This window comes from Chiloscyllium plagiosum, unplaced genomic scaffold (genome assembly GCF_037043375.1).
Source record: "Chiloscyllium plagiosum isolate Xiang-an unplaced genomic scaffold, Cpla_swu_hap1 HiC_scaffold_1, whole genome shotgun sequence".
Taxonomy (NCBI): domain Eukaryota; kingdom Metazoa; phylum Chordata; class Chondrichthyes; order Orectolobiformes; family Hemiscylliidae; genus Chiloscyllium; species Chiloscyllium plagiosum.
In genome coordinates, this window is record NW_028270139.1 from 99,727,639 (window position 1) to 99,752,220 (window position 24,582).

At 42.1% G+C, this 24,582-nt stretch overlaps 1 protein-coding gene across 1 annotated transcript in view; it reads left to right on the forward strand.

The window, feature by feature from the left end:
• Window positions 1-555: 555 nt before the first annotated feature.
• Window positions 556-24,582, forward strand: part of LOC122549047 (embigin-like) — a 49,114-nt gene continuing 25,087 nt past the window's right edge. Inside the window, exons 1-3 of the mRNA XM_043688232.2 lie at window positions 556-780; window positions 6,999-7,085; window positions 20,908-21,097. Of these exons, the coding sequence (XP_043544167.2) occupies window positions 705-780; window positions 6,999-7,085; window positions 20,908-21,097 (353 nt within the window). The 5' untranslated portion in view covers window positions 556-704. The remainder of the gene's footprint in view (window positions 781-6,998; window positions 7,086-20,907; window positions 21,098-24,582) is intronic.

Here is a 24,582-nt window from a genome sequence, read left to right on the forward strand (position 1 = left end):
AAACTGATAGGAGCTAAAACAATATGAGCTTTCAATATCGAGATCAATAGCATTTTGTGAGTATGGCATCAAGTAATATTGAACTCAAGCTAATAAATGGAGTTGAGGTACAGATAATGCATGATCTTACTGAATTGTGGAACAGCAATGACTATTTCTATGTCATTAAGTCATGATTGTCCAAACAGAAACAAAATTGGATTTATGTAGTTCTGTCCAAATCATAGTGAATAAAAATTGCAAGATTTATAAGATAAAAGATCTTGTACTGCCAGCAATAATCTTGTTTTTGTAAAGAAAAACTAAATATTTATTCAGACCAACAATACGGCTGTTTGATCAAGAATAAGAATTTGATCTGGGACACTTTTTTGTAACAGCTATGTTCATGAAATTTAGGTAAATACAGATTTCTGTTGTATCCAATCATGACACTTCCAGTATGACACTTTCTCCCCACTAACTCTTTGTCCAACAAGCCAGTCAGTGTCAGGAACGTAGGTGTTGTTTGAGAGAAGGGTTCCCTCTTGAGGACTGTCGATTGCTTGATGCACACATTGTAACCTTCAGGAGGGTCAGGAGGAGAAAAAGAGGGAGAGGAGGTCCTAGGAGGAGAGCTCTGAGATTGGGAAATAAAGGTTCCATTAACAGAAGACAACCAGAGGAGATCCCATCCAAAAGCAAAGCCATCATCTTAGTTGGAGATGGCTGGCCGAATAATAAAACAGACTCCCTCCGTTATCTTCTTGCTTGTCTCCTTTTGGGTTCAGGTTGAATCAGGTAAATGCTCCAGACTGTTTGATATCCAGCCGGGGACCGGGGTTGTGGGCGGTTGTTGTGTTCGATTTGGATCTGGATAATGAATTGATATAAATGCAATTGGAACGACCGGGAGCTGCGTGCGAGCAGCTACGGCTTCCCTTTAGGAAGTTGCGCGGTCCTCCTGTGTTGTGAGAAATGGTGCATCGCCATGGGTTGGTACGCGGCTGATACACTGCGAACGAATTCACTGGGGGATGGCTGCCGGAGACAGTGCTGCATACACCGTCTTTTCGGCTTCTCTCCTCTGATGATACCGAGCCATCTCATTGCAGTCTCTCGCCTGCGACTGACCACAGACACTCATCAAACACGGAAAATTCTAAAACACCTTGGATACAATGCATAGCTGCAAGAATTTGTGTGTGTGTGTTTTAAGTAAATATCCGGTTTAGGGAGCTAGAATATACTTGCTAGGCAAATTTATGTGCAGGATTCACTATAACATAATGGCTTCGAACAATAATGAGGTTTACTTGGAGATCTGTTGATGATGTGAGGTGATAATCCGTCAGCTGTGTCTGAGTAGAAAGTTGTTTCTGTGAAATGACATCTATCCTGCACCATGCTCGGTCAGGAAGGTAGGGTTGGAAAGGGATGACTTGCAGAGCTCAGACATGGACTGGTTCTGGGGTTCTAAATGTAGTCTTAATATTCGAAACAAATATACTTCCGGTTAAGATTACTGTTGTGGACATTCTGGTAGAGCGTGTGTGTGGTGAGTGTTTTTTGAGCAGACTGCGTGGTAAGGGTGAAGGGTTACGCTCGGATGCTGCATGCTGCCGGTTGCAGTTGGAATTGAAGCAGGTACTGCAGCCCGACATCCGATCTGTTTATGAATTTTTAATTGGAAGAGGCTGAAACTGGAGAACGATGAACTTTAAGAACAAAATGCTCGCCTCCCCAATCACTTGTCCGACCTCAAGTTATAAAACCTAGGTATATTTTTCAGATACGTTCATTGTCAATGAATTATTTTCCCACTGGCTTATGAGTTCTGTTTGAGCCCAGGAAAGGATGTAGTCATTTAGATATCACATTGCGAAGAATCAGCCCGGAAGTTATTTTAACTTATTAACATTAAAAGGTGACCAATTGTAATTGTATTGTGCACTGCCTTCCTGTTTTCATTACATTAGTGCTTCAAGCTCTTACACAATTTTCTGCACAGGATCTCTGTATTTGGTCACTTTTGTTTTATACGTTATCGCATTAACTACATTATTGAATACTCTATTGGCTTTCTTGATGACTATTCTGCTTTGGCGCCATATATTGAATGCTGAGTTTCCCACTCACTCATCACCTGTCTTTCCAAACCATTTATATAGCTCTATTGACACCTTTAACCAGGGCTTCAAGCTGATTACTTACCTTCAGGAGCTGTGGAAGTTGGTGATTTTTGTTTTAACTTGTCTTCATTTTCTGTAAGTCCTTCCATGTCGCCTCACTCTTTTTTATTTTTTATTTTTTTTCTCTTTTTTTCTTTTTTTCTTTTTTTTTATCCTCTGTTTTTTTTTCCCACACTACCACCTAAGTGCAGTAGTGCTTATTTTTTCCCCAGCACCCCTGGTGTGTGTGTGTGCAGGTGTGAGACACAGTGAAAGACACAAAGTGCACAAATCTTTATTCAATTTCCACCACCAGGAAGATAGGAAAACACCCGGGTGGCCAGTGACAAGCACTGCCCTTCACATCAAAGGACAGTGCTGTGTGATCAAAACAGTGAAGGGGAGGGTAGGGACTAAATCAAAACAGAGTTGGAGGGAGAAATGATGCACTCCACTCCCTGCGGAGCCCACCTCTCCCTGAACAACTCCAGGATGTTGGTCGACTCCGTGTGCTCCTTCTCCAAGGACACCTGGGCTCTAACGTAACCGCGGAAGAGGGGCAGGCAGTCGGCCCTAACGACCCCCTCCACGGCCCGCTGCCTGGACCTGTTAATGGCCAGTTTGGCCAGGCCCAGGAGCAGACCCACGAGGAGGTCTCGTCTCACTCTTCTATATGATCTCCACTCACTTGTAGCCAATTGTGAGTGAACAAGAGGCCAGAATTAAAGGAACAAAGATATCTTGAAAGATTGTGGAGTTGGAGGAGATTAGAGATAGCAAGGGGCAGGATTTAGAGGGATTTGAAAACACAGTTGACAAGCTGACCTCCTGCTTCTTTGACCTTGTGTCAAACCAAGGGAACAGGATAAGTCCTATGTAAACTCAAATTTCAGCTTTTACACATGAATACAAAAAAAGGAGCAACTGCCTTTAATTCAGGGAACCTGGATGAGAGAGATAGAGGAGCAGACAGCAACCGGGGAAAAAAGGTCCCCTTTGAGCCTTCAGGCAGGGTGTGGTGGAACTCACTGATCTGTCAACCGGATGGATCCTATGGCAATTTAGGTACATTGGAATATTTGGCTTGGCGTGCCTGGGAATATGAATCACTGGAGTCAGTTAAGGGAAGAGAGCAAGGGAAATGACTTTTGATGGATGTTGGATGTTAAAATTCAATTAATTGAACTGAATTTAAATTGAATTCAGAACAAACAAACATATTGAACTCTGGATGTGACTTGGCCTAGTTCCTGTAAAGAGTATAATTCTGCAGTAGGTGGAATGTAACAAGCATGATGTGGGACTTTTTGTCATGTTAGAAATTTAAGGGATGTTATCTTTTCTGTCATGTACTTAGTAGACAACACTCCCACAGCCACTTCCGGCCCTCACATCATCGTCGATGCCACACGCTCAGTGACTTCCGCCAGCCCTACTGCCGTGCCTGCCACCACTTCCGACCCCACCAGCGCCACTCACCTGCATTCTGCTAACACGCCCCCTACAGACCCCACTGTCACTATCGCCACCTCCCAGAACCCCGAGGGGAACACTACCCCTGCTCATGCCTCCACCCTCATTCTTCCTACCATCACACCCACTCCAGATACTGGCTCTGACCCCACTCCCAGCTCCACACCCACACCAGATCCCAGCTCCCAGCCCTGCCGAGTTTTCACCATCCCTCCAGACCTCCCACTCACTGAGGACGAACGATCAGTCCTCAGCAAAGGACTCACCTTCATCCCCCTCCGTCCACGCATCAATGAATTTAATACATGCCGTGACATCGAGCACTTCTTCCGTCGCCTCTGCCTCCGAGCTTACTTTCACAGTCAGGACTCCCGCCCACCTTCCGAGGACCCCTTCGCCCACCTCCAACATACTGCATCCACCTAGACACCCCGCGCTGGCCTATTACCTGCCCTCGACCTCTTCATTTCCAACTGCCGCCGGGACATTAACCGCCTCAACCTGTCGACCCCCCTCCCCCACTCCAACCTCTCACCCTCACAACGCGCAGCCATCCAATCCCTCTGCTCTAATCCCAACCTCACCATTAAGCCAGCAGATAAAGGGGGCGCAGTGGTAGTCTGGCGCACTGACCTCTACACCGTTGAAGCCTAACGTCAACTCGAGGACACCTCTTCCTACTGCCCCCTCGACCATGACCCCACCCCCCATCACCAAACCATCATCTCCCAGACCATACAGAACCTCATCACCTCAGGAGATCTCCCACCCACACCTTCCAACCTCATAGTCCGGGAACCCCGCACTGCCCGGTTCTACCTCCTTCCCAACACCCACAAGCCTGACCACCCTGGCTGACCCATTGTCTCAGCATGCTCCTGCCCCACTGAACTCATCTCTACCTACCTCGACACTGTCCTATCCCCCCTAGTCCAGGAACTCCCCACATACGTTCAAGACAACACCCACGCTCTCCACCTCCTCCAAGACTTCCGTTTCCCCGGTCCCCAATGCCTCATCTTCACCATGGATATCCAATCCCTCTACACCTCCATCCGCCATGACCAGGGCCTCCAAGCCCTCCGTTTTTTCCTCTCCAGACGTCCCCAACAGTACCCTTCCACCGACACTCTCATTCGTTTGGCCGAACTGGTCCTCACCCTTAACAATTTCTCCTTTGAATCCTCCCACTTCCTCCAGACCAAAGGGGTAGCCATGGGCACATGTATGGGCCCCAGCTATGCCTGTCTCTTTGTTGGCTACGTAGAACAGTTGATCTTCTGTAATTACACTGGCACCACTCCCCACCTCTTCCTCCGTTACATTGATGACTGCATTGGTGCCACCTCGTGCTCCCGCGAGGAGGTTGAGCAATTCATCAACTTCACCAACACATTCCACCCTGACCTTAAATTTACCTGAACCATCTCTGACACCTCCCTCCCCTTCCTGGACCTCTCCATCTCCATTAGTGACGACCGACTTGACACTGACATTTTTTACAAACCCACCGACTCCCTGGATTACACCTCTTCCCACCCTATCTCTTGCAAAAATGCCATCCCGTATTCCCAATTCCTCCGCCTCCGCCGTATCTGCTCCCAGGAGGACCAGTTCCACCATAGAACACATCAGATGGCCTCCTTCTTTAGAGACCGCAATTTCCCTTCCCACGTGGTTAAAGATGCCCTCCAACGCATCTCGTCCACATCCCGCACCTCCGCCCTCAGACGTCACCCCTCCAACCGTAACAAGGACAGAACGCCCCTGGTGCTCACCTTCCACCCTACAAACCTCCGCATAAACCAAATCATCCGCCGACATTTCCGCCACCTCCAAACAGACCCCACCACCAGGGATATATGTCCCTCCCCACCCCTTTCTGCCTTTCGCAAAGACCGTTCCCTCCGTGACTACCTGGTCAGGTCCACGCCCCCCTACGACCCACCCTCCCATCCTGGCACTTTCCCCTGCCACCGCAGGAACTGTAAAACCTGTGCCCATACCTCCTCCCTCACCTCTATCCAAGGCCCTAAAGGAGCCTTCCACATCCATCAAAGTTTTACCTGCACATCCACTAATATCATCTATTGTATCCGTTGCTCCCAATGCGGACTCCTCTACATTGGGGAGACTGGACGCCTCCTAGTAGAGCGCTTTAGGGAACATCTCCGAGACACCCGCACCAATCAACCAAACCGCCCCGTGGCCCAACATTTCAACTCCCCCTCCCACTCTGCCGAGGACATGGAGGTCCTGGGCCTCCTTCACCGCCGTTCCCTCACCACCAGACGCCTGGAGGAAGAACACCTCATCTTCCGCCTCGGAACACTTCAACCCCAGGGCATCAATGTGGACTTCAACAGTTTCCTCATTTCCCCTTCCCCCACCTCATCCTAGTTTCAAACTTCCAGCCCACACTATCCCCTTGACTTGTCCGACCTGCCTAGCTCCTTTTCCACCTATCCACTCCACCCTCTCCTCCCTGACCTATCACCTTCATCTCCTCCCCCACTCACCTATTGTACTCTATGCTACTTTCTCCCCACCCCCACCCTCCTCTAGCTTATCTCTCCACACTTCAGGCTCTCTGCCTTTATTCCTGATGAAGGGCTTTTGCCCGAAACGTCGATTTTGCTGCTCGTTGGATGCTGCCTGAATTGCTGTGCTCTTCCAGCACCACTAATCCAGAATCTGGTTTCCAGCATCTGCAGTCATTGTTTTTACCTAGACAATTTATACACTCATGAAGTTGATGTTGCTTTAACTGTATTTGTTGTTGCTCTTACTGTATTTCTGCTGGCTGGGAAAGCTATTAGTCAGATGTGTGCAGATTCAACATTCTGTAGGTTTAGGTACTAGAGCAGGAAATCAACAGCATGATGGACAATGAACACAAAATATTGGAATATAAGTAAGAAAAGGCTATGATCAAATGTAGAGTGCTTTAATTGGGCTGCCTTTGGTGATATTATGGACTCATTTTCAGCACAGAACGAGGTCATTCAGCCCATCAGGCTCATTCTGGTTCCATGTGAAGGATTCCACTCAATTAAACTCCCCTGTTTGGATGTGTACAGTTTTGATCAAAACAAAAAAGAAGACATTTGGAATTAAAGACAGTACAGAGCAACCAAAAGTCTAATTCCATAGTGTTCGATGTCTGTGTTTCAGGAAAAAATGGAGAAGCTTTAGCTTTTAGGTCTTGAAAAGGGACACCCAAGAGAGAAGTCTAATGGAATAAATGTAAGATTATGGATTATAGAAAAAGAAGTTTAAAATAACCATGCAAGTCCATTTTCCTTTAACAATTGTTTTAGAAGTCATACTACCATGCAGTGACTTTGTTAAGATTTATGTAATTTAAATTTCCAGATTATTCTCAATATGCATCTCCAGAACCAAAAACATCCACAGGCGATGGAAACCATTTACCAGTGGTGGAAACTATTCATTTCTCAGGTAATTCCAGGATGAAATTTCTTTCATTAATAATTAAGAATATTTGTCGTGCAAGTCTACTTTGCTGCAGCATTTAATTGTACTGTATAGATCATTTAGGCAATTGTCAAAGTTAGCAACCACAAGGAGTATTTTCTTAAATATTCTTTCTTAAACTATAATTGTTTATGATATTGAATTAGATATCAAGTTAAAATTAAAATTCCTTAGCATGCACGAGGTAAGGACTTGATAAAACATAATTATTTAAAAATCACATTTGTATAGTTTTTAATTCAGGCATCAGTAGTTAGCTGGTGTTATAAATAAAAATATTTACCATCAAGATGAAAATATAAAAATTCAAATTTAAACATGAGGATGGAGAATTCCAGACTGAAAAAAATGATGGACTGATTAAATTTCCTTGTACAACTAGGTTAGAGGCTGAATGTTCCAGTCTCCTGAAGGTGAGTTTGCATCATAGAAGAGAGATGTCCCCATAAGATTCTGTTGGTGCCATACTGCAGTCTGTCTGCCCACCCCGTCCTGTTTACAATTTAAATGGGCAGTGGGCAAAGCTTCAGGTGGTTCTTTGGCCCTCATGCCAAATAACCTCCAATTAACTGGCCCCTTAAGAGCATCTTTCAATTTTGTAGCTGGAAAGCAGAATCGTGATGGTTTGGAAGCTGGATTGGTTAGCCTATTGAGACCTCAGCTGGGAAAGGATGTGGCTATCTCCTTCACAGGGTTCCTTTCCTGAAGGTAAGTCACCTCAAGGGCCACCCATTCTGGGTGTCTTCCCACAACCCTGTGCACTTTAGCCTTCAGCATCTTTCCACTTCCCAACACTCCCCTTGGGCTTCATATCTTGGTTATATTGAGAAATGATCTGCCATTCTCCTGCTGGCTTCTCTTCTTCAGGGAGTGATTTGTTGTTTGATAGATCCTCAACCCAATCACATTGATGTAAGGTACATCAAAAGTATCAAAAGTAGCTTGCTGTCTCCATCCTCCTTTTAGGTTCAGATCTAAGGGGCGTGATCCCCCATAATAATGTGGCAAAGGAAATCCACATAGCAGTCTAACGAGAACGGGCTTTTTTCTTCAATAAGATGTAGTTTATTGAATGCTAGCAAGCAGGTAGAAATTACAATGGGATATAATGTTATTACTGATAGAATACTTGTGACTGAGTTAGTAGGTTTATCACCTTCACAATCCAAAGCAGTTCTCTCACCCAAATCAATATGGTTTCATGAAATTGAGTGAGAGAATAGGGCCCTCAAAGATCAGCAAGGTGGCCTTTGTGTGGAGCCGCGGAAAATGGGGGAATACGAAACGAGTATTTTGCATCAGTGTTTACTGTGGAAAAGAATATGGAATGATATAGAAAGTAGCGAAATAGATGGTGAAACCTTGCAAGATGTCCATATTACAGAGGAGGAAGTGCTGGATGGCTTGAAATGCATAAAGGTGGATAAATCCCCAGGACCTGATCAGGTGTACCTTAGAACTCTGTGGGAAGCTAGAGAAATGATTGCTGGGCCTCTTGCTGAGATATTTGTATCATCGATAGTCACAGGTGAGATGCCAGAAGACTGGAGCTTGGCTAATGTGTTGCCACTCTTTGAGAAGGGGAGAAAGGACAAGCCAGGGAACTATAGACCAGTGAGCCTGGTGGGCAAGTTGTTGGAGGCAATCCTGAGGGACAGGATGTACATGTATTTGGAAAGGCAAGGGCTGATTAGGGATAGTCAACATGGCTTTGTGTGTGGAAAATCCGCCACAAATTCACCTGCACCTCCACACACATCATTTATTGCATCCGCTGCACCTGATGTGGTCTCCTCTATATTGGGGAGACAGGCCACCTACTTGCGGAACGTTTCAGAGAACACCTCTGGGACACCCGGCCTAACCAACCCAACCACCCCGTGGCTCAACACTTCAACTCCCCCTCCCACTCCACCAAGGACATGCAGGTCCTTGGACTCCTCCATCGCCAGACCATAGCAAAACGATGGTTGGAGGAAGAGCGCCTCATCTTCCGCCTAGGAACCCTCCAACCACAAGGGATGAACTCAGATTTCTCCAGTTTCCTCATTTCCCCTCCCCCCACCTTGTCTCAGTCAAATCCCTCGAACTCAGCACCGCCTTCCTAACCTGCAATCTTCTTCCTGACCTCTCCGCTCCCACCCCCACCTTGACCTCCTTCCATCTATCGCATTTCCAATGCCCCTCCACCAAGCCCCTCCTCCCTACCTTTTATCTTAGCCTGCTGGACACACTTTCCTCATTCCTGAAGAAACGTCGATTCTCCTGCTCCTTGGATGCTGCCTGACCTGCTGTGCTTTTCCAGCAACACATTTTTAGCTCTGATCTCCAGCATCTGCAGTCCTCACTTTCTCCGTGTGGGAAATCATGTCTTACAAACTTTGTTGAGTTTTTTGAAGAAGTAACAAAGAGGATTGATGAGGGCAGAGCAGTAGATGTGATCTATATGGACTTCAGTAAGGCGTTCGACAAGGTTCCCCATGGGAGACTAATTAACAAGGTTAGATCTCACGGAATAAAGGGAGATCAAGTCATTTGGATACAGAACTGGCTCAAAGGTAGAAGACAGAGGTGGGGGTGGAGGGTTGTTTTTCAGACTGGAGGCCTGTGACCAGTGGAGTGCCACAAGGATCAGTGCTGGGTCCTCTACTTTGTGTCATTTACATAAATGATTTGGATGCTAGCATAAGAGGTACAGTTAGCAAGTTTGTAGATGACACCAAACTTGGAGGTGTAGTGGACAGCGAAGAAGATTACCTCAGATTACAACAGGATCTTGATCAAATGGGCCAAAGTGACTGATGGAGTTTAATTCGGATAAATGCGAGGTGCTGCATTTTAGGAAAGCAAATCTTAGCAGAACTTATGCACTTAATGGTAAAGTCCTAGAGAGTGTTGCTGAACAAAGAGACCTTGGAGTGCAGGTTCATAGCTCCTTGAAAGTGGATTCACAGGTAGATAGGATAGTGAAGCAGGCGTTCGGTATGCTTTCTTTTATTGGTCGTGTATTGGGTACAGGGGTTGGGAGGTCATGTTGAGGCTGTACAGGACATTGGTTAGGCCACTGTTGGAATATTGCATGCAGTTCTGGTCTCCTTCCTATCGGAAAGATGTTGCAAAACTTGAATGGGATCAGAAAAGATTTCCAAGGATGTTGCCAGGGGGTTGGAGGATTTGAGCTATAGGGAGAGGCTGAACAGGCTGGGGCTGTTTTCCCTGGAGCTGAGGGGTGACCTTGTAGAGGTTTACAAAATTATGAGGGGCATGGATAGGGTAAATAGACAATGTCTTTTCCCTGGGGTCGGGGAGTCCAGAACTAGAGGAGATAGGTTTAGGGTGAGAGGGGAAAAATATAAAAGGGACCTAAGGGGCAACTTTTTCATGCAGAGGGTGGTACATGTATGGAATGAGTTGCTAGAGGAAGTGGTGGAGGCTGGTACAGTTGCAACATTTAAAAGGCATTTGGATGGGTATATGAATAGGAAGGGTTTGGAGGGATATGGGCTAGGTGCTGGCAGGTGGGACTAGATTGAGTTGGGATATCTGGTCAGCATGGACAGGTTGGATCGAAGGGTCTGTTTCCATGCTGTACATCTCTGACTCTATGAGTGATGCTTAATACACTTAGTATTAAACCCTGTCAAGGCCATACATCTTATATTGTATCTCTCCTATGATGTTTTCCATTATTTATATTTATACATTAATGGATATAATTACACAAGATCTTCCAACATCACCTTCCAAACTATTACATCTAGAATGACAAGGGCAGCAGATACATGAGAACATCACCACCTTCAAGTTCCCTTCCAAGCCACTCACCACCCTAACTTGGAAATATATCACTGTTCCTTCATTGTTGTGGGGTCAAAACCTGGAATTCCTCCCTGAAAGGCATTGTGGATGAACCCACAGAAAGTGGACTGCAGCGGTTCAAGAAGTCAGCTCGCACCACCATATAAGGGCATCTAAGAATTGCCAATAACTGCTGGCCGCAGTTGTGAGATTGGCACCCACATCTCACAAATGAATTAATGCAATACATTTACCACCACCCATTCCCCTTCCTCCCACCACCCCCCAAGTGTCTGTCTTCACAAGTTGAGACAGTCTGATGGTTTCACTTATTTTCAGACATGGAAGACTGGGAGTTCTTTTTACTTGAAGCCCATTCACCTTGATTGTGTTCTTGAGAGTGTGAGGTCTGTAAAGTTCCAGTAAACTGGGAGACCTTTTACCTTGTGAATTTCCTTCACAGAGGATCTCTTTTCTACTGAAGTAGGCAATCACTCCGTTCCATTAACTGGTCACCCTTTAATCTCATAACTTTCCTTCCTGTTTTTTTTTTGCAATATCTTAGATCTCTGAGCCAAACAATCTCTTTTGATCATGTCCTGAATTGATCATGCTATCTCACTGGTGTTTTCCGTGGAATTTTATACAGTCCATCTTCAATCTGTATGAGCAAATCCTTATTGTCAAACTGCCAGCAAATTTGTGAAGAAGCATATGGACACTGAACTTCAACTTATTGGTTGAGTGGGAATCTTGCGTTTTATCCAGACAACATTCTGGCAATAGTACTGAAGACCTGTGCTGCTTCCCTAGCCAAACTGTTCCACTACAGTTACAACACTGGCATCTACTCAACAATGTGGAAAATTGCCCACGTATGTCCTGTACATAAAAAGCAGGACAAATTCAATCTGGCCAATTACTGCCTCTTCGAGCTTACTGTCAACGGAAGTAAAGTGATGCAAAGTGACATCAATGGTGCTATCAAACAGCACCTGCTGAACAATAACCTGCTTAGTAATGCCTCGTTTGGGTTCCGCCAGGGCCACCCAGTTCCTGACCTTATTACAGCTTAGATCAAACATGGACAAAAGAGCTGAATTCCAGAAGTGAGGTGAGAGGATAGGCCTTGCCATCAAGGCCACATTCAACAGAGTGTGACATCAAGGAGCCCGAGCAAAACTGGAATCAATGGGAACAGGAGTCATCTCCATTGGTTGGTGTCATATCTGGCACATAGGAAGATGATTGTGGTTGTTGGAGGTCAGTCATCTCAGCTCCATGACATCTCTGCAGGAATTTCTCAGGGTAATGTCATAGGCCTAACCATCTTTAGCTACTTCGTCAATTACCTTCCCTTCATCATAAGGGGATTTCGCTGATGATTGCGCAATGTTCAACACCATTTGCGACTCCTCAGATACTGAAGCAGTCCATGTTCAAATGCAACAAGATCTGGACAATATTCAATCTTGGGCTGAAAAGTGGCAGGGAACATTTGCACCACACAAATGTCAGGCAATGATAATCTTCAATAAGAGACAATTGGATAGACATTATCCCTTGACATACATGGGGTTACTAATACTGAATCTCCAACTATAAACATCCTGAGGTCACCACTGATCAGAAACTCAAGTGGACTTGTCACTTGACCACATTGGCAACAAGACCAGGTCAGACGCTAAGAATACTGCGGTGAATAACTCATCTCTTAACTCCACAATTGCTGTCCACCATTCACAAGGCGCAAGTCAGGAGCATGGTAGAATAGTTTCATTGGCCTGGATGAGTGCAGCTCCAACAATACTGTAGAAGCTTGAAGCATCCAGAACAAGGCACCTGCGATATTGGCAGCATATCTCCACCATAGATCTTCAGTAGGAGCAGTATGTGCTATCTACAAGACGCACTGCAGAAATTCATCAAAGATTCTTACACAGCACCTTCCAAAACCACAAACATTTCCATCCAGAAAGACAAGGGCAGCAGGTACACGGGAAGACTGCCACCTGCAAGTTCCTCTCTGAGTCACTCACCATCCTGACTTGGAAGTATATCTCAAATGCTTGAGTGTCACTAGGTCAAAATCCTGGAACTCCTTCCCTGTGGGCATTGGGGTCTACCTATAGCCTGGTAGATAGCATGGGACTGCAGCACTTCAAGATGAAGCTCACCTCCACCTTCTCGAGAGCAACTAGGCATGGGCAATAATTCACCATGAGTCTAGGAAGCTGATGAAATTTTCAACCAGTTGACCCTTGACTATGTATTCACCAGCTGACATTTCCTTGACTTGCGGCTCCATATCTGACTGTTTCTAGAACAATTATGGAATGACTGGCTGTCTCATGCTGAGCTGTCCATTGACTGTAGCTAGTTTAACTCTTTCTATCATGTGAAGAAGAGTGAAGTGAAGATACGCATTCGCGCTCAAGAGCAGTATCTTCCAAACCCATGACCACTGCTATCTAGAAGGACAAAGGCAAATGATAAATGGGATCACCATTACATGAAAATTCTTCTCCAAACCATTCACCATCCTAACTTGGAAATATATCCATTCCTGCTATTGCACTTGATAAAAATCTTTGAAGTCCTTCCCTAATAACTTTCTATGTAAGCTTACAGCAAATGGACTGCAGTGTTTCAAGAATGGTCTTGTTGTTGGAGTTGTTTTCCTTTGAGTAAGGAATAGTGAGGGGTGATCTGATTGAAGTGCACAGAGTTCTTAGGGGAATAGACAGGATATCAGGGAAAACGTTTTCTCCTACATGCATGGGTCAATAAGCAGGCAATACAGTTTAAAGTAAGGAGCAAGAAGTTTAGAAGAGATTTGAGGAAAATCTTTTCACCCAGAGTGTTGTGAGTGTCTGGAACTTACTGCCTCAAAAGGTAGTGGAGGCAGGAACTCTCAAGAAATTTAAGAACTATTTGGATGATCACTTGAAAATGCTGTAGGCAAGGCAATGGGCCAAGTGCTCGAAATTGGGATGAGAATAGATGGATGTTTGATGACCAGCACTTACATGATAAGTCACAAGGCCTCATTTCATGTTATAAAAACTCTGACTTAATGACTTTGGAGGAACTGAAGTTTTTAAATGGGTGTTTTATGCTTTGTTTCATGATATGAGGATGTCACTGGCTGAGCCAACATTTATTGCCCTTTGTAATTGCCTAGAGCACAGCCAAAAGTCAACCATAATGCTGTGAGTCTGCAGTCACATCGAGTCCAGAACAAGGTGTGGGCTTGCGATTTCCTTCCCGCAATGGCAGTACTGATTAGGGATATTTGACATGGCTTTGTGCATGGGAAATCATGTCTCACAAACTTGATTGAGTTTTTTGAAGAAGTAACAAAGTGGATTGATGAGGGCAGAGTGGTAGATGTGATCCATATGGACTTCAGTAAGGTGTTCGACAAGGTTCCCCATGGGAGACTGGTTAGCAAGGTTAGCTTCACTTGGAGCTGTGGGGTGGCCAGGGCTTGATGAATCTTGCTTGACAATACACTTTAACTGAAAATGGAAATATTCTGACCTTTGTGTTTTTCTTTCCTTTTGTGCATATTAAACTTAGATGATCTTTTGTTAAAAGTACATTGGCAGCATGTTGTGATTATGTTCAAGGACTGATCACCATAAGCATGAATTTCTCACTCTTATCAGATGGGTAAGATTTGAACCAGGTAAATGCAGTCCTTCATCTGGATAACAGTATGTAACCCCTACTTGGATCTCAACTTCATCAGTTTTTTTTAAAAGCATTGTTGAGTCAAGGACTTGAACTCAGGACCTTCAGGTTAACCAGTTGATGCTCTATCAATTCAGGTAACCCAGTGAACAGTGAGCCATCCTTTAAAAGTTTTGGGTTTATATTCAATCCTATGTTTTAATGAGCAGTCAGGACCTAATTCTGGTGGAGTACAATACAGACTAAGAGTGTTGATGTAACAGCGAAATAAGCAGTACTTCAAGGCGCCAATGGTGAGAGGCTTTTGTTATTCCAGTCATCAAATAAGGAAAAGTAATTTGTCTATCTTATTCCATTGATTTACAATCAAATCATCAGAAGTCTGTCATTACTTATAACTGTAGTGTTTGTAATGAGGTCAGCCAGCTGAATGTCATAGAATTTGAGTTCTCTGATTGGGGCTTTTAATCTGGTCCAACCAGAGACCTCTGGCTGACAGATTAAAAAGGGGAATGTTCACTACCGCAGTGGGGGGTTATAAAAAAAGGGGATTATTAGACATACTGATGCTCTGATAGCTGACTCTGAAAAGGCAGTACTAGAGGTAAGGACTGTTCATGTGTAAATAAAGGATGACTTGGTGATGGGATAACTCTGTGGAGTTACTTCAATAAATAAAATGTGAAAAGTTAGAAACAAAGGATTATTGAAAAATAAGACTTGGCTTAGGACAAAATGGTTGATGATATTAAAGTAATTTAATGTGACTTCAGAAGTCTCAATGCACAGCATCTTCAAAGTACAATGGAGTAAGCACTTTGACAGGTTCAAAGTGGACTGGTTGTTCCATTCACATTGCATTATTCATATTTGTACTGTAATTATATGATGATGGGATTGGTACAACTGTTGAATATATTCAAGTGAAAATCATACATCTGCTTTCTTAATGCTGGTATTAAATGGACTAATTACTCTGTTGAATAATCAAGTATCACCACCTATGTTCAGTAACAATATTCTTTCTATCTTGTTCCTATCTAACAACGTATGTTATCCATTTAGCAAGATACTTTATAAGAGTTGGCTGACATTTGTCAGTCTTAATTCTTTTGGTAATAAAGGAAGCTATAGGATACCAAAATCACAGGCAATGCATGCCACCATTGTGATAGTAGATGATAATGAGCCAAAGCTGCTGAATATGCAATGGCCATCAGACATCATCGCCTCTGACAATAGAATTCCTTTACTTGTTGAGCAGAAAATCACAGACAGCAAGCAGGAAAAGGACCAACTGCTTCCAGGAACCAATTCAGATGAACATATGTGCTATAATTAGGATAAACTGAGAAAAAACAAGACCTGCTCAACCATTATATCAGGAATTGATATTTGACTTCCTGAATTTGTAAAACACTAACTTTTCTTTTAGGGAACCACAGTCTACTGCTCATACTGAAATGACAGCATGGTACTAACCAGCTTACAGTTCAATCCTGAAGTCAGAATGGATAATATTTTATCCTGCAATAAATGCAATACTTTACTGTGCACTGTGTAGGTATTTAATCAAGTTAATTAGCTCAATGACTGGCTAGCTCATTATCTCCAGTCATGTACCCCAGTTCATCCATATTAAGCTGTTTGCCAGAATGCTGAAGACTTTATAAGCAATACACTGTCAGCAATAAGTATTATAATAGCTGAAATCTGAACATTCACATCTAATTGTTCAATCCACGTCTTGGTCACTTCTGCATCCGCTTTGACATATTTCTGTTTTCAATCGTAAAACACAAAGAATAAATTCTATTACTAAATCTTAAAGACTCTACCTTTAAACTTCCCTTATGTAGTGTTGTTCTTGGATTATCTCCTATGATCTCAAATGGAACTTGCACTGCGAAAGCTGTCTGTGAGATCCTTATGTTTCTCTTTCTTTCTGTACCATGAAGAGTTTGTGGCACCTCCATCACACCTTTTGACATGATATTATTTACTAAGCAATACTTCTACCAACTAGTCTCCAACTTTATCTCGCTATCAAAATCTTTCTCGTCTCGATCAACAACCTACCATCTGTCTTACTTTGTGGCATGTTGTGCTTTCCCTTCTAGGAGATCATTCTTTCCTGCAGTCTCAAAAAGGTATCTATTAGTTTTCCACTGACAATCCAAAGTTTTACTCAAATAAAGCATCAGATTTACATTTAGGTATATGTTTGATGTAGTTATGTATTTTAACTAGTGACCATAACACAGTTTGAAATTGCCTATTCATTGTCCTGAAGAAGTTAAGAGTTATTTCATTCTATTACCCAATGAAAGGTCATCAGCCTGAAATGTTAACTGTTTCTCTCTCCACTGCTGCTCAGCATTTTCAGAACTCATTTATTTCAACTGTGGTATTATGTTGATCTGTCATTGCATTTATGTTTGCGTGCATATTTAGAATTTATCTAGTTTTGTTCTTGAAAGAAATGAAGATCTGAAATTTTAGTATTCTTAAGTACAATGGTTTAAAATTGATAACAGATGATAATGCTGATTGTATAACCTATTCCAAGAGAATCAATCATTGAGGCACTTCAGTAACTATTACACTAATCCACCTGTGAAAGTCAAGGTGGTCCACAGAAATTGTAATTTTCTTCAGATCCCAAAAAAATCAATTCCATAATTGTCAAAGTAAATAATCACCTTAGAGATTCTTTATTTAGTCCAATTAATTTTTTGGTTCTTGCCCTTGGCCTTGATAGTGCTCATGGTTGTCAGCTGGCCAGAGTTCTGCTGAGATATTATGCGAGTGTGATAGACAGTATTCCTAGGGTTGCAGAGAAACCTCTCCAAACATGGTTAAAAATCACACACCAGGTTATAGTCCAACAGGTTTAATTGGAAGCACACTGGCTTTCGGAGCGACGCTCCATCACCTGATGAAGGAGGGTCGCTCCGAAAGCTAGTGTGCTTCCAATTAAACCTGTTGGACTATAACCTGGTGTTGTGTGATTTTTAACTTTGTACACCTCAGTCCAACACCGGCATCTCCGAATCATGTCTCCAAACATGGTTCCGGGGAAGGAGAGAAAGCTACTTGACAACTTTCAATTATTCAGAATGTATGAGTGAAATCTGAGTGGAGCTAGGTTCTGCTTCAAACTCTAACATTGCAGTAAGTAAAAAAAATCTCACCTCTGACATTCTGGGGCTGAAGGGCAGTATTTGGATTCTTTAGAAATATGTCTACATTAAATCTGCTTAGATACTCCAAAGAAAACCCTTATTTGAAGCTTACTGATCAAGGAAACATACTGTGAGTGGAGAACACAATGTCAGACCTGGCATTATTCCCTGTGCAATACTCTGGACTTTGTTTAATTCAATACCTTAACTGTGTGAAAAAATATTGAAAACTCCAATGAACTGACTCTACTTGAAAATAGTTTTATTTTACACTCTTCTTTCATTCCACATTCGTATGGGCCAGGTTTTCTGAAAAGGGGCACTCCCATGTAGATTGCATCTTCACTCCTTTTTTATGAAAATAAAGAGTTCTGCACTTTTAAAAAACTCTCTCCTATGCAGAAATAGGTCCTTCAGCCCAACAAGTCCACACTGCCCTTCTGAAGAGTAACCCACCCAGACCATTCCCCTACTCTATTATTCTACTCTCACCCCTGACTCATGCACCTAATGTGAACACTATGGGCAATTTAGCATGACCAATTCACCTAACCTGCACATCTTTGGATTGTGGGAGAAAGCCAGAACACCTGGACTTCCCTGTCAAATCCCGAATGTAGCAAACTCTGAAGGAATTACCTAGGAAATTGGAGATTTCACTGGGCAATTCTCCTACCCCTTTGACCCTCTGAATCGCAGTATGGCAAGGGTCAGGCAGGTGATGGAGTGTTTAGGGTATGTCATGGAGGGTGAGAGATATTGGGATCAGCAGGGGGTGCATGCTGAGATGGTGTCTGCTCTGGGCTGAGAGGATTGTCGGCTATGGCAGTGGGTCAGAGATGTTCAGGTTTGGTAATGGGACAGGGGATTGTCACACCCTGGTGCAGAGAGGTCTTCAGTGATGAGGAGGGATATTGAGTTATTACTAAGATATGTCAGTGGGGAAAGGGAGTATTGGGGCAGGGAAAGGTGTGGTGTTGGGGTCTAGGAGGTGGGATGGTGGGGAGGTGTTAGGTGTGGTGGCAGGGGAGTGTTAAGTACCAGAAGAATTGGGGGCATGTATCAGGGATACAGGCAGGGATGCAGAGTTCAGTGGGTAGAGGGGATGTGTTGCAGCAAGTTACGGGAATTTAAGGGGTTTGGGGAAGATGTAGTTGGACACTTGCAAGGTAAGTATGTGAGATTTGACTAGCTACTGAGGAGTTGGGCTTGGTACTTAACAGACAAATGTTCTATGAATAGTTGTTTATTTAACTGCAGCAGAACCCTCCAAATTCTTTGATTTAAATGGAGAGATTCAAAGGGTCAAAGGAGTGGGAGAATTGCCCAGTGAAATCTCCAATTGCCTAGGTAATTCCTTCGGAGTTTGTTACACTCGGGATTTGACAGGGAAGCCCTATGTATCTCCCATGTATGCTTCAGAAACAATTATCTGGCCATTAGAAAATCTGAGCCTCTATTTTTAAAAGTTGATGTTGTTATCAGTCAGTTTGGTTGGCTGTTTAGACTGATGGAATCTTGAAAAGAAATATGAAAGTATACGTCAATCTGAAGTGTATGTTATTGAACAGCACAAGACTACTTTAATCCAGCATCAGATCATACCTGCGTTAATCACTACTCCTTGGATTATGCACTTTGGAGAGCTACAGAGCAAAGGCACATAGGTTTCAATTCATAAGAAACATAGCAACTGTTAGTGTGGAGGTAGCGCAGGGTCTTTCAATTGGGCTGGCACTTGTCATGAGTGGGGTCCTCCATAAGGACAGCTTCTCCAATCAGGAAAGCTCCCCTAGTTTGCAGGGTTGGGTGGGGGGAGGGGGAGGGGGGGGGGGGGGGGGTGAGGGAAGAGAGATGTGAACGCTCTCCGCCACATCAGTGGTTTTATTAGAAGACTAAACAAAGTAGAGTTCCAGCAGCAACAGCAACAGAATTCAACTTTCAAAATTTGACCTGCTAGTCCTAAAGAAAAGTAACTAAGATTTGAGTGCCTCTGTCAGTGTGTTGCTTTTCATTCCCTCAGAGATGAATTTATTGAGGGTAGTGGAGGGTCCAACATCTATCACCAAACCTGGAAGCAGTCCTGACTCAATTTAGTCCTGAGAAAATTAAATCCCTTATTGTCAATGGAAATCCTATAGCCAAAACTCCTGACTCCCCAGGCACAAAGAATTGCAGGGCTTTCTTCAAAAGGATGGAAATCTCACCCTCAAGATCTGCCAACTAGTCAAGAGGAGCTTCAAAGGAAAGGGCAAAGGGGTGGCTCATAGTCACCTCCCACCCTCACAATAAATCTCTCAAATGTCACCTTCTTTAATAAGGTAATGATTGCCTTGAATGAGGATCTTTCCCTACTCAGTCCTAAACGAGCCCCCCAGAATTGTTAATCTCTCCAAGTGTCAAGTCTGCCATCTTATCAGTAATACATGATGCTGTTACCTGGGTACTAGTTGATCAATTAAGGCCCTCAATTAGTATCTGGGTTGGAAAGATCCCTGCTCTGCAAGTGTTCCTGCCTTGGTCTTAATCAGGACAAAGGTGGGAAGACCATGGGATCTTCACCTAACACCATTTGGCCAATTAAATGGCCATCTCACCTCAGAACAGGCCCCTGTTGTTTTGAATGGTGTGTAATTGGGTACAAAGCCTTAGACTCTTGTTGTCGAAATGCCTTTCAAAATGGATTCCAGACCTGATATGGAGGAAAATAAAGAGGTATGCCTTTATGTCACTCAAACTGTTTCCATTATTTTACAATACAAAATCAGTGGGAACCTCATGCTATTGATCTCTGACTTTTCTTGCTTAGCTGTATACTTGGAGGATAAACTTTTCTTGGGCAAAACATTAAAAAAATTAACAATTCCTTTTGAACAGCTCACTGGTGTGCCTCTATAGGTTTTATATATATCACAGTAGTTTCCGCTGCTTTGTTTCTACTTAACTTTGAATATGTAGTTTTTTGGTTTCTAGAACTTTACAATAGAGCGGCAAGATTTAGATTAAATTCAAGAGAATCCTGAGGAGAAACGGTTGACTAATTTGGTGAATTCTAATTTAAACATCAAAATTAATCTTTTTATTGCCTTTGTGCAACTTTGTTTCAGGATCATCTAGACCAAAGCCAGTAACGGTGAACATAACAAAGGTTACAAAAATTGTACTGTCCTGCAATTTGACTCTTCTGACTGCACACAAATCTCCAATAACTGGCATGTGGGAAAAAGATGGAAACAAGATTGACAAAAGAGAATTTGATTTTGACCAGAACACTAGCCACCTGTTTCAAAATTATGAGTAAGTAGTCAAGCTGTAGAACAAAAAACAGCAAATGTTTTAACCAAAAGTCAAAATCTTCATTCAAGTTCAGAGGTTAGGAACTATTAAATGGCATTCCTGCATAGTATTGTGATGTTGGTTTAACAAACAAATTATAATGTTCATTTTTAGATGATAATGCCACTATCAAATGACAGAGTTATAAATATCTTTATGAATATTACAGTATCTCTACCCTCAGGTTTGCTGCTTAGTATACCATTTCATTTTATTGAAATATCAAGGGATGGTTAATTCAAAAGCTGAAAAATGAAAATATGTTGTTGGCCAAAAAAGCAGAAAATAAATATTGTGATGAAAATCCTAACTATTGATGTAAGATTTATCATTTGTTATATGTTAACAAATCACAAAAAAAGGCTTGCTAACTATTGATCAGGACCTACAGCATGCCACTTTATCACTTGGGCATCACAAAGTATCTCACAAGATTCTTATTTTCCTTGATACCAGTTGTCTGTGTCTGAAACCACAAAAGACCTACTGTGCATGAGAGAAAATTATGTGGGACTACTGTCCTTGATTAGTTGGTGTGGAAGTCCATTCCTAGATTACCATGAGGATACATCCTTATCTGTACTGCCTACATATAATGTGTCACAATATTGGAAGATAATAATGAATTTTGAAAGCAATCTTCTCCAACTTAACTCATTCTTCCAGAAACATTCTAACACTGCTGATGTCCACCACTCTTCTCCAAATGCCATCACTTCACAGTCTGTGATTTTTAAAGTTAAATTATTCCTACATAATTTAACTTTAAAATGCTATTAAGAAGAGCATTCCACAAATGGATCACTCTTCATGTGAAGACGAATTCCCTGATATCAGGTTCAAATTTAACTTATACTAGTTTCAAGATGTATCTTTCTATCTTTATCTCGCAACACCCTTCAAAGTAATATTTTGGTTTAATGTTGTCATGAATTTATGATCAAATTACAATCAACATACAGAAACATGGCTTGGTGGCACCAGCAAAATACATAAAATGATAGGTAGGATTCTCCTGCAAATATTTTTTATATTAACACTCGGTATCCTGAAAATTCCTCAAATCATTGAAATCAGTTAAAAGACTTCAACTGATAAAAGATTCTTGTGAATATTTCTGGAGTGATCTGAGAAAAGTTGTTTTAAATTCAGGCAAATATGGAATAGAGAGCAGAAAGAGCAAGGTGCATGGAGGCACTATATTGGAGTCAAATTCAAATTTGGTGACAGGCTTTGATAACCTGGAAAATGTCACTGCAGAACTGCTTTATCTTCTTATAATGTGGTGTAATTATTATTTTCACATTACCCATTGGTCAACATTTCAATTGACCTCCTTGGAAGGGTTTTTTCCTTCATTGGACTAAAAAGAGGCATTTATCATAAGCAACTTTTTCACATTATTGCGTTTATTATTTCTTCTCTCACAGCTAACATCGGCATCTTCATTATAGAAGCATAAGAATGTTTATTGCTGACCCTACTCTTTGGTGTCTTTTGCCTGCTCTAACTGTATAATCCTACCAATGCCCACTTTTAATATACTTGAGGAGCAAGGTTTCTCAGCCCTCTGAGGTAGAGAACTTCAAAATTTCATGACCATTTGAATTAAAAAAATCCACATCTCATTTTGAATATCATCCCCTTTATTTATAAATTTTGCCAAAGGGTTCTAGACTCCCCAAGCATGGGAAATATCTTAGCTGCATATATTTATCCCTTTAAGTATTTGTTGGTGTCAATGAGATCACATCTCATTCTTCAAGGCTTATAGAGAGTACAGGCCGAATTTGCCCAATCTTTTTTCATAGGACAGTAATTCCACCATCCTGGGAACAAGTTTAGTGTATCTTCATTGCATTCCCTCTGTGGCAATAATGTCTTTCATGAGATAAGGAAACCAAAACTGCACACAGTACACCAGGTGTGTTTCACACTATACACTTGAAGCAAAACTTCATAACTTTTTTTCTCAAATTCTCTTGTGATAAAGGTTAACATTCCATTAACCTTTTAATTGCTTACTCTACCTGAATTTTAGTGTGAAGTGATTGATTAACAAGGACACATGAGTCCTTTGTGCACCTACCTCCAGGCATTTCAGAAATACTCTATACAATTGTTCTTCCTCCCGAAGTGAATAATCTCACATTTTTCCACATTATGCACCATCTGCCATGTTCTTATCCAGACACTTATCCTTTCTCAGTCTCTCCTGAAACCACTTTATGTCTTTCTCACAACATATGTTCCTGTTTAACTTTGCAACACCATCATTTTGGAAATATTGCATTCGGTCCCCATGTTGAAACTATTTTAATTAAAATTAAAAATTACCCACCAATCACAGACTGCAAATGCAAGAATCATCCATTTATTCGTACTGTTTTCTGTCTGTTAGCCAAGCTTTAAGCTAGGCCAGTAAATTTTTTCCTATCCCATCTGCTTAATTTAGCTCACCAGCCTCTTGTGTGAGAACCTATCAAAAACCTTCCGAAATTCTAAGTATTCTATTTCCCTTTTTTGTTAGTAACCGCATCAAAAGAACTTCAGTAAGTTTGTCAAACATATTCACAAATCATGTGGACTATGGCCCAAATCAGGTCATGTTTATCCTAAGTGCCCATTTATCACGTCCTTTATGATAGATTCTGGCAATTTCTCCACTTCTAATATAAAGCTGACAGGGCAGTCATTGCCTGTTTTCTCCCTGGGTCCTTTCTTAAATAGTAGTGTGATATTTGCTAGCTTCCAGTCTTCAGGAATCACTCCCGAATCTGTGGAATTTGGAAGATGGTCACCAATTCATTGATTATCTCTATTGCCACCTCCTTCAGCATCCTTGAATTCTGAGACATTAGATCTTAGAAACTTATCAACTTTTAGCCATATTAATCTCATGAGTGCATTTTCTTACTCCTAGTAATTTCCTTCAACCCCCTTCATTTCCCTTCGTCACTTGTATCTCTAATTCGGGGAGGTTGTTTTGTATCTTTAGTGAGTACAAAGTAACCGTTTAGCTACCCTGGCATTTCTGTGTTCTCCATTACAAGTTCTTCTGTCTGCCTGTAATGGACCCATGTATGTCCTATCCAAACATTTCATTTTTTGCATCAATAACTTGTTATATTTCAATACTGTTCTACTAAATGTTTTAATAGATATTTCAAAAAATTCTCAGATTGAATAATGCTATTGTAATTATTAGATCATCAGTGATCATGCTAGACAACAATTGTGTAAGTTGTAATTTTGCTAATTTCAGACTCACTTGTTGGATCATGCAATCATAAAATCTAAATCTTCAGAACTCCTCCCCCTTAAGAAAAAAAAAATCCATCATAATGAAAAGATTACTTTTGTTTCTACTTTTTAAAACACATTACCCAAACATATAGATAACTTTAATGTAAGTTCACCTTAATTTCTTCCCATATACCTGTGTA